We start from the raw sequence: 11,208 nt of genomic DNA, 5'->3' as shown, positions 1-11,208 counted from the left end.
CCATCTGATTCTCAGAGAGGGCCAGTGATTCAAGGGAAGCTGGGGCTAACTGTAGACCAGCGATTCTTGAAATGGCAGTGACGGGGAATCTTCAAGGGGAATGCCTTCAAGGCGCATTCATTTCTGGAATGGATTTCATAGGCTATGTGTACTGGATGAATTAGGTGAGTCTTGCCTTAGTGTCCTGCCACCCCTGTAGACTCCCAGGGCACTCTTTTTTCTCTGTCAAGTCACTTTCTTTTGGTGGCTATTGTCACCACGATGTCAGTGAGGTTTGGGGACTGGAGACAGCCTGCCCCCAGAATCCCAGCATAGATTTCCTTGCCAGGGCATGGGGCAAGGGGTTCCTGTGCAGAGGTGCTGCCGTCCCCAGTGTGAGAGCCTGGTCGTCAAATCATCACTTACTCACATTCCATGTTACAGAACATCTTCGCCACAAGAGGGGTCTGGTGGAGGCGGATTTACCCTTGTTTTACAAAGGATCATGTAAAGTCATTGAAGTTGTGAAAGTCTATTTTTTTTCCCCTGTAAATCTATTTTTCACAGAATATAAGAAACATCAATGACCTGATCTGTCCTTCCTCCTCTTTCCCCTTCACCCAAGATCCTCATTCCAGTTTGTATTGTCTTTGTGTCCAAAGTAAACTAGGTGACATATTTGTATAAAATGTTATTTTGTCACAAGAGACAGTAATAAAAGATTTTCACAGTACACGCATCCTCTCTTGTGTCCTGAGTGGGCCCTTTGCATTGCTGGGGGGAGCAGGTGTGGGGTGGGAATGGGCTCTGAGTTTCTTTATGTGACCTTTCTGTAAATAATGAGGTGGCTTCTAGGGTGAACAGGGAACAGTGTTTGGCTTTAGATTTTATATTTTTGCTTTGTTTCACTGGGGGACTTTGGGAATTAAACATTTGTGTATTTTAAAGTTAGGCTTATTGGGGCACCTGGGTGGCTCAGTCGGTTGAGCATACGACTTCGGCTCAGGTCATGATCTCGCGGTCCGTGAGTTCGAGCCCCGCGTCGGGCTCTGTGCTGACAGCTCGGAGCCTGGAGTCTGCTTCGGATTCTGTGTGTCCCTCTCTCTCTCACCCTCCCCCATTCATGCTCTGTCTCTCTCTGTCTCAAAAATAAATAAACATTTAAAAAAAATAAAAAATAAAGTTAGGCTTATTAAGGTGTACTTTAACTGCAGTAAAATTGACCTGGTTTAAGAGTACAGTTGGATGAGTACGCAATCTTATTACCCCATCACAATCTGATACAGGGATTTTGCGTCACCCCAGAAAGTTCCCTCAGGTTCCTGGTGTTGGCAAAGGGCAGTTCCCTCCCTTCACCCAAACCTCCTGCAACCATTGTCTGGTTTTTGTCTCTACTGGGAAATTTGCCTACTTATAACATAAAACAACATTCTTGTTTAAGGTGAAAATACAATTTTATTTATTTTTTTTAATTAAAAAAATTTTTCAATGTTTACTTATTCTTAGAGCACGAACAGGGGAGGGGCAGAGAGAGGGAGACACAATCTGAAGCAGGCTCCAGACTCTGAGCTGCCAGCACAGAGCCTGACATGGGGATCGAACTCAGGAGCTGTGAGATCATGACCTGAGCTGAAGTCAGATGCTCAACCAGCTGAGCCACCCAGGAACCCTGAGGTGACAATACAATTGTAAAGTATGTCTGGTTTAGATGGTCTGTGGCACCCAAAGCAATTATCGGCCTCTGTTCACTCACTCATTTCCCCCTCTCCTGCTTTTTCCTGTCTTCTTTCACCCAGTGCTGGTGCTCAGGTGGGCCAATAGAAAGGTGAGGAAGGCCTCAGAGCATTTGCCAACCACAGTCATTCATCTGGCTTTAAAGTATTGTGGATTTAGAGGCTTTCTTTTAAATGAAAGGTAACATATTAAGGATTTTGCCACATCTTTTCGTTGATCTCCGGGGAGGCAGGGCAAGGCCTTGGTGGAAGGCAAATTTTGACCTGCGGGTCAGTGCTGCGGACAGGTGCCTGGCTGAGTTACAGCGGGAGAAAGACAGGGATGGAGGGAAGCGTAGGTGCTTGGGAGGGTGTGGAGGTCTGACACACTTGTGCTAAGGGAAGACCCTTGTCAGCAACTGGAATTGCCAGTTTCCTGGGGAGGGTGAAGGCGTCCTGGGGCGGATGCTAAGGACCAAATGCATGGCATCGGGAGCAGTGCCCCACAACTGCGAGTGAGATGGGAGCTACAGCGGAACAAGGGGGTAACATCCCTACTCCCCCTCCCCCCCCCCGCCCCCCACAGGGGCTGGGGGAAGGAGAACTCCCTCCCAGGCAACCTGATTCCCCGGGGCCTGAATATTGAGCACCAGAGCAAGACCAAGACGAGACCCTTGTGCTTCTTGGAGTTCACAGACCAGTGAGAGGACTGGAGATGTCAGATGGTGGGTGCCATGAATAAGGAAAACAAACGCTGGGATGGAGAATGTGTGGTCAGGGCAGGCCTCAGTGAGTCAGGCCTGGATGGAGGGACGGAGCATTCCGGGCAGAAGAACAGGGCTTGCAAAGTCCCGGAGGCAGGAACAAGCCCTGCTGTTGCAGAAAAGCTGCTGCAGAAAAGCTGCCTTGTGCGGCCAGAGCAAAGACAGCGAGGGCCCGGTGGGGATGGTGGGCTTGGGGCGGGAGAAGTGGGCGGGGGGTGGCCATATGGGGCATTTTAGGCTGCGGGCTTGGATTTTAGGAGAGGTGGGCCACCGTCCAAGGGTTTTGAGAACGGACGTCCGTGGACAGCGGAGACCGCGGGACCCCCGGCGAGTGCGGTTTGCGCTAGCCGGAGGGAGGCGGGGCCGGAAAGAGCCGCGGCGGACCCCGCCCCCGGGGCTGGAGCCCGTGACGTCCCGCCTCCGGCCCCGCCCGCGCAGCCCGGAGCCCGCGCGCCTGCGGTCGGAGGTTGGCGGTGTTCGCGTCCATGGCAGCTGCGCTGCTCGCCCGGGCCTGCGGCCCCAGCCTTCGAGGTGAGTGCGCTCCCGCTCCGCTCAGCGGGGCTGCGGCCGGGGCCGGCCGGGCTCTCCCCGGCAACGGCGGGAGGGCGGGCGGCGCCCCCTTCGGGAGCGCGCGCGGCCTTCGCCCTAGTTGGGCCGCTGCAGGCGCCTGCGCGGCCCCGGCTCCTGTTCCGACCCCCGCCTGCCGCCCGGCTCTCGCAGTCGTATCAGCGCCCCGAGCGTCATTTCCCCGCCCCCTCATGGCCGGGGCGCGTCCCTCCTCCCGAGCCAGGCCTGGGATTGAACCCTGACCCTGGGACTTTGACCTTGGACGAGACGCTCGGCCCGTTCTCCTCGTCTGGCGGGCGCGTGGGTGAAATGGTCCCGCCAATGTGTTACTGTTCTCAGGGAGTTGTTACAGGGTTGAATCAGACACAGCCTGTGTAACACACTCAGTTCAGCGCTTGGCATATGGTGCCCAGTGGATGTTAGGTCTTCACACTGCGCTTCACACTGCACCTTTCCCAGCTTCTTTCTCTCCCTGTAGCAGCAGTGACACACGTGGCCAGGGCTTCCTTTGCCTGGCCAGAGACCCAGCTCACCCTGCAGGACTGCAATAAGGGGACCCCCCCCCCCCCTCCATTGAGGTCTGTCTCTGTCAGGCCCTGTGCTGAGTGCTACAGTCAGGATCTTTACCCCTTCCACCCCCAGGAGCTAAGTACTGTTGGCCTCCACATTTTCTGGGAACTGAGACCCAGTGAAGTTAAGATCCTTGCCTGAGGACACAAAGCTGTCTTATTATTACCAGTAGTGTCCTAATGGGATAGTTGTGTGCAAAGTGTTTAGTAAGTGGAGAAAGCATTCCGTTGGTGTGCATTTCTGAACAGCAGCACTATTGACATGTTGGGCCGATGATTCTTTTATTTTGTACTTTTTAAAAAAATTTTAGAGATAGGGAGTGAATGCGAGCTGAGCAGGGGGGCGGAGGGAGAGACAAACTTTTTATTTTCCTATTAAAAATTTTTTTTTAATGTTTATTTTGAGAGAGTGGGGGAGGGGCAGACACAGAGCCCGATGTGGGACTCTATCTCAGGAACTGTGAGATCATGACCTGAGCTGAAATCAAGAGTCCAATGCTTAACTGACTGAGCCACTCAGGTGCCCTGAGAGACAGAATCTTTTTTTTTTGAGAGACAGTCTTAAGCAGGCTCTACACTCAGCGTGGAGCTGGCCGCAGAACTCGATCCCACAACCCTAGGATCATGACCTGAGCCAAAATCAAGAGTCAGATGCTCAACCGACTGAGCCACCCAGACATCCCTGGGCAGATAATCCTTTGTTGTGGGACCTGTCCTGTACATTGTAGGTAGGGTGTTAGTACCCCTGGCCCCTACCCAGTTCATAGCGATAGCATTTCGCTCTTCAGGTGTAACAACCAGAATTGTTTCCAGACGTTGCCAGATGTCCTTTGGGACATTCCTGGTGGAGGCCCACCAAGTCATTGGTTTGTGATGGTGATGATGATGCAATCCCTTTCCACCAACACCTGTTCTTGCTGGCAGCTCTGCGTCCTTGGGACTGGCGTCAGTTGCATGCTATCTACCAGTCTGTGGAACTTCCCGAGATGCACCAGATGCTGCGTCAGACGTGCCGGGAATTTGCCGAGAAGGAGCTGGTTCCCATTGCCGCCCAGGTGGACAAGGAGCATCGCTTCCCGACAGCCCAGGTGAGACTTCCAACCTCAGCAGCCCCTGATGGTGGTCTGCCAGCTCCTCCTGGATGTGTGGGGACAGTGACAGCCAGAGGCACCGAGACTCCCAAGCCAGGAACCCTGGGACCCAGAAAATGTTCTGGAGGTTTCCTTCGTTCAGCACGAGGCCTGGATTTAACTTCTGGAATAACAGTAATAATGGTGCGTGGTCGGCATGCTCACTGTGTGCCAGGCCTTGTGCCTATAGTAAGAGTTAACGCTTGCAGGGTGCTCGGCACGGTTCTGAGGTGTGCCAGCCCATCTGCGTCTCACCGTAGCCCTGTGAGGTGAGGGTACTGGTATCATACATCCGGTTGTGCGGTTGGTGAACCCAGAGGGACTCAAGGGTTCAATAATGGGCCCCAGGTCACGGAGCTCGGGAGTTGCCCAACTAGGGCTGGGACCCAGCTCTTCGCCAGACCCAGAGCTCTCAGTGCGAGTGCTCTTTCCCTTGATGTCGGCGCATCTGTAATTTCATGTTTAAGATGTTCCTGCCGTAGGGGCGCCTGGGTGACTCAGGAGGTTAAGCGTCCAACCCTTGATTTCAGCTCAGGTCGTGATCTCACGGTTTGTGAGATCAAGCCCCACTTCGGGTTCTGCGCTGACAGCAAGGGCCCTGCTTGGGATTCTCTGTCTCCCTCTCTCTGCCCTACCCCCCCGCCTCCAGTAAATAAACTTTAAAAAAAAAAGCTGTTCCTGCTGTATTCCCGGGCCTGGCAAGCCATGTGGCACATGGTATAAGTATCCAATAGCTATTTGTTCAGTAAATAACTTGTAAAAGAGGAAACCTTTCTGGCCTATTCTCTTGGCCTGTTTTTTTCACTCTTAAGGAGTTCAAGAGTTGCCATCCATGTCTTCTGGGCTCTGGGGCCACTTTTCCAGCTTAGAAAATACTGTGCTGATCACAGCATATTGGGCACTGTGCTTAGAACCATGGCAGTCCCTGGGGAGCTCCAGGTATAGTAGGACCTGGCATTCTGGGCACTGGCATCAGGGGGATAACTTTTGAGTTGTTGAGTACTTCATGTGCACCTTCTTAGTCTAGTCCTGAGGACGTCCTCACCTGCAAGTCTAATCTCCATTTTGCTTCTAGAATGCTTACAAGGATTAAGTGGGGTAATGCCTGTCAAATTCTGGTGCCTCCTGGCCCTTGGGAAATGGTAGCTATTATTAATACCATTACGTTGAGAAATTTGAGGCAGAGGTAAAGTGATTTTCCAGGGTTACTGATCTGTGGTGCTAGACTTCATATCCCAAGTCCGGCTGGCTCCAAACCCTTCTCCATCCACACTATCCACGTGGTTGTTCCAGAAGCCCCACTGGCAGGCAGGGAAGCCCCCTTCTAGTTGGGAATATTCCCGTCAAAGGTCTAAGCTGCCCTTCTGCCCTCTGTACCCACGTGCCCTGCTCTCAGTAACCTTATCTGGCAGTTTCCCTTCATCTTTCAGTGCTGTTAATGGAGATGTAAACAAACGCCATCTCTCTGCAGACAGAGGATGGGAGTGATGACCATTGACAAGCAGGAAGAGCTCAGAGGTGCTCTCCCCAGAGCGGTTATGTGAGCGTGGCTGTGTGCTGGGGCTTTTCCTACCAAAAGACAGTCGGCTTGATTTACTTTTCCTATCCTATTCCTACATTCCCTCATATTCTTACTAATATTACAGACAGATTTGCTGTGGGCAAGAAAGCTGGCAATAGAAACAGACTTTTTGACAAGCTCCTCTGAACTAATCCTCTGGCTTTATAGTCTCCTCCCTGCTTCCTGGTGCTGGGTATTTTTCAAGCTAACCCTCCGGAATAGGGGCAGACACAGGTATGGAGGGAGGAGACCATGGGCGCAGGCAGCCTCCTTCTCTCTGGCAGGTGGGGGCAGCTCGTCAGGATCTGCCGAATGCACGGCCATGGCTCAGAGTCGCGATGGCATCTGTATTTGGGTCTGTGTTGGTCAGGGTGTTTTCATGTCTGTGATGTCATCAAATTGTCCCGAGTCCTGCTGTTATTATCCCCTTTTCATAGATGACAAAGGAGCCGTTGTTTGAATTGCCTGGGGTTGTAGAGCTAGGAAGGAGTTGTGCTAAATCTTCGGATTTTGCCACCACCCTGCTTGTCTTGGTGGCTGATGGGATTATGGAGGTTAATCAGTACTGGCCTCCCTTGGCCACAGATTGAGGAGGCCTGCTGGGTTTTTGCTTCCTCCCTCTCTGTGTTTCGGGGAGTGGGGGGGTGGTGCTCATCTCCCAGTTGCAGCAGGAAGGCCAGGGCTTAAGCGGGCAGAGGGAACAGAGCTCTAGCCACACAGAGGATATGGCGGGTTGCGGAATTCAAGATAATAATCCCACTAGTGTTTCCAGATAAAATAGACATAGGAGCAGGAATAACTATCATTTAGGGGTTACCGTATTCTAGGTGCTTATGCCTTACATCTTCAGCACAACACTCTGGGGGTAGTTACTTAAATTATCTTCGGTTTTTAGATGAAAAAGGAAGCCACGGGTTAAGCTTCTTGCTTCCCAGTCACACATATAGAGTCAGTAGGAGTCTATAGACTCCTGAGCCCGGCCTGGCCTATAGTAGATGCTTAGTTAATGATTTCTAATATTTTTTCACCACCGCCCAGAAATGTGGGTTTATGGGGGAAGGGTCAAGGGGAGAAGAATTGGGGGAGGCAGACCAAGTATTAGGTGGAAGGCTGGTGCCAATTTCTGGTTACTTGGCTGGTTTGGGAACCTAAGTTCAACTTCATTCTTCCTGGGTCCAAACCAAAAAAAAGAAAAAAGAAGAAAAAAAGGTGTAAATATAAACTTACAATGTTATTTTGTCATAAAGGGAAGCAAGAAATAAAATGGTGTTTCAACTGATTTTGGACTCACCAAACTTTATGTGTAGAAAACTGAGCCCGGGCACCTGGCTGGCTCAGTCAGGAGAGCATGCGACTCTTGATCTCAGGGTCACGAGTTCAAGCCCCCTGTTGGGTGTGGAGCATACAAAACAAAACAAAACTGAGCCCCATTTCTTCTTCACTCAGTGACTGTTTATTGAATAACTTTAATAGACCAGGTGCAACACCTCGTCTTTTTCATGCCCTGGCAGGTGATGGTGCTACGCTGACCTGGTTAGCCACATAGAAACCTCTAGGGCCCTACCCCATTTTCTTCTTCCTCATAGCCACTGACTCTTGTTAATTCCACCCTGGAAATGTGTCCTGATTGCCGCCTCCCATGTGTCTCAAGCAAACTTCATCGGTCTGTGTTCCGGGAGCATCCTGTTCATAACCCATGATCCTGGTTGTGCCCAGCACATCGCCGGGCGTATGTCTTCCAGCACGGATGTTGCAGGCAGTGAGCTCCTATTTGTGTTTGCACGTCCCCGTGCACACAACACCTTGCTCTCAATGAGTGCTCGTCCTTCAGCAGATGGTCGCCCAGCTGTCAGGTAGCCCCGAATGTCCTTGCTGCATCAGCTCGGAGCACCCACGAGCCGACAGCGGACACTAGAGGCGGTGGCCAACGGGGCCTCCTTCCCTCGGATACGCAGCCAATCTCCAACAGGCTGGGAGATTTGATTCTTCTAAGGGGATTAGTTTGGGCTCTAGTGAGCACACACATACTTAGGATCCATTTGATTTGTAAAAATGTGAGCTCTAGAGGCGACTTGAGGCATTGACTTTATATGAAGTACCTGCTCAGCGTCTCCCAAACCCAAGGCAGGCGGTGCCGAAGGCTCGTTCTGTCGCAACCTGGAAAGGGGTGTTACTCTTTCTCGCGTCTTGGGAGTTTGGAGACCAGTAGGCTTGGCCTTGTCGGGGCTGGTGCCTCTCTTTGGGTTGCAGGTCTGGCTCCCAGACACAAGAGACCGAGGGTGGCCATATGAGTAGCTCCGGGAGGTTCCCCTTGGGACGACCCTGAAGCCCAGGCCCCTCTGCTGGTAGCCGGTGGCCATCCGCACACTTAGATCGGAAACGATTTCTACCACTGGACACGTGTTCTTTATGTTTCTGCTGCTTTCCATCTTGGCCCTGCTTTCTTTCTCTTTTTGATGATACTGCGTGTTCTTTCCATGGCCCCGCTGGTTCTTTCCCTCGATGCCGGTCTCTTTTCCAGGACACACTTGGGTGATTGCACCTCGCGGCCATTACTGCTTCTGCCTCCGTGTTTTTCCTAGAACATTCCTGCCTCTGGCCGTAGCCTTTTGCCAGAGTTCTCACGATCTGTTTCAGAATAGAAAGGTTGGAAAGGGCAGCCCCAGGCCCCAGGCATCCCTGATGAAACTGGGGGAACCTGGCTGTGTGCAGGCTCTGGGCCTGGTGTGGGTGAGTGCCTGCCCTCAAGCATGTTGGGGCTGGAGGTTTTTCAAGCAGACACTGATGGCCGGAGGTGGGGGAGGAGGGGACATGGGTGAGACTCTCAAGAGGAATGGACCGGTCAGGGGTGCAGTGATCTCCTACAGTGACAGCTGCCTGGATACCCAGTGGGAGGCGCTGCGGAGGGGAGAGTGCCCGGAACTCTGGCTTCCTTGTAGCGTAGACTTGGCTTGATTCCTTGTGTCCTGGAACCCCACCTGGGATTTGGGTTTCCTTTTTGTTTCCGGGGACGAGGTGGAGTTGTGGGACGTTGGACTAATCTGACCTTTCTTCCGGGCCGAACCCGGAAGGGCTGTGGCATGAGGAGGAGGTTGGGTGGCACTGGTAGGTAGCGTGGGGCAGTTTTGCCGGTAGGCCAGAGAGAGCCTTCCAGCGGGGTGTCCTTCTAGGCTCGCGCATGCGTCCTGGAGGCCTGCGTGTTTCCGGCACCTGGTGGAGTGTGGCCCGGACTCCTAACCCGGCACCACATGCCTTTAACAAAATGCCGTTTCTCCCCCTGGCATGGGTGAGTTGGCTACCTTCAGGTGTGGGTCTGATGGTTTCTGTTTGGAGGCCACGCTCGTGCTGGCACAGCGTCCTGTGAGGCCCCACATGGGTTCAGATTACAGCCCCGCGTAGGTCCCCCTCCCCTCCCCCCCCCCCCCCCCCCCCCCCACCGGTGCTTCCCACCTGCTGAAGCGATACAGCATCTCAGAGCAGGCCGCCGCCCCCCTCTGACAGCAGGTGTGCGGTCAGCACAGAACATTTGTCTTTTCAGCGGTTCTCGAAATGACACATCCCTGGCGCCTCTGGGTACTTTATCACCGTCTGTTAGTTTCCTCTTGCTGGTGTCCACAGACTAGCGGCTTGAAACGACACCACGTTGGCACAAAAACAGACACATAGACCAATGGAATAGAATAGAAACCCCAGAACTAGACCCACAAACGTATGGCCAACTCATCTTTGACAAAGCAGGAAAGAACATCCAATGGAAAAAAGACAGTCTCTTTAACAAATGGTGCTGGGAGAACTGGACAGCAACATGCAGAAGGTTGAAACTAGACCACTTTCTCACACCATTCACAAAAATAAACTCAAAATGGATAAAGGACCTGAATGTGAGACAGGAAACCATCCAAACCCTAGAGGAGAAAGCAGGAAAAGACCTCTCTGACCTCAGCCGTAGCAATCTCTTACTCGACACATCCCCAAAGGCAAGGGAATTAAAAGCAAAAATGAATTACTGGGACCTTATGAAGATAAAAAGCTTCTGCACAGCAAAGGAAACAACCAACAAAACTAAAAGGCAACCAACGGAATGGGAAAAGATATTTGCAAATGACATATTGGACAAAGGGCTAGTATCCAAAATCTATAAAGAGCTCACCCAACTCCACACCCGAAAAACAAATAACCCAGTGAAGAAATGGGCAGAAAACATGAATAGACACTTCTGTAAAGAAGACATCCGGATGGCCAACAGGCACATGAAAAGATGTTCAACGTCGCTCCTTATCAGGGAAATACGAATCAAAACCACACTCAGATATCACCTCACACCAGTCAGAGTGGCCAAAATGAACAAATCAGGAGACTATAGATGCTGGAGAGGATGTGGAGAAACGGGAACCCTCTTGCACTGTTGGTGGGAATGCAAATTGGTGCAGCCGCTCTGGAAAGCAGTGTGGAGGTTCCTCAGAAAATTAAAAATAGACCTACCCTATGACCCACCAATAGCACTGCTAGGAATTTACCCAAGGGATACAGGAGTGCTGATGCATAGGGGCACTTGTACCCCAATGTTTATAGCAGCACTCTCAACAATAGCCAAATTATGGAAAGAGCCTAAATGTCCATCAACTGATGAGTGGATAAAGAAATTGTGGTTTATATACACAATGGAATACTACGTGGCAATGAGAAAGAATGAAATATGGCCTTTTGTAGCAACGTGGATGGAACTGGAGAGTGTGATGCTAAATGAAATAAGCCATACAGAGAAAGACAGATACCATATGTTTTCACTCTTATGTGGATCCTGAGAAACGTAACAGAAACCCATGGGGGAGGGGAAGGAAAAAAAAAAAAAAGAGGTTAGAGTGGGAGAGAGCCAAAGCATAAGAGACTCTTAAAAACTGAGAACAAACTGAGGGTTGATGGGGG

General features: G+C 51.6%; 1 protein-coding gene across 1 annotated transcript in view; it reads left to right on the top strand.

Annotated features, from left to right (window-relative positions):
- Nucleotides 1-2,879: 2,879 nt before the first annotated feature.
- ACADS (acyl-CoA dehydrogenase short chain) overlaps nt 2,880-11,208 on the top strand; it is a 13,672-nt gene continuing 5,343 nt past the window's right edge. The window contains exons 1-2 of the mRNA XM_049619224.1: nt 2,880-2,986; nt 4,516-4,679. Coding sequence (XP_049475181.1) covers nt 2,941-2,986; nt 4,516-4,679 — 210 coding nt within the window. The 5' untranslated portion in view covers nt 2,880-2,940. The remainder of the gene's footprint in view (nt 2,987-4,515; nt 4,680-11,208) is intronic.

Source organism: Panthera uncia, assembly GCF_023721935.1.
Source record: "Panthera uncia isolate 11264 chromosome D3 unlocalized genomic scaffold, Puncia_PCG_1.0 HiC_scaffold_8, whole genome shotgun sequence".
Lineage (NCBI taxonomy): Eukaryota > Metazoa > Chordata > Mammalia > Carnivora > Felidae > Panthera > Panthera uncia.
Note: the sequence above shows the minus strand (reverse complement) of the source record. Positions and strands in the feature narration are given on the sequence as shown.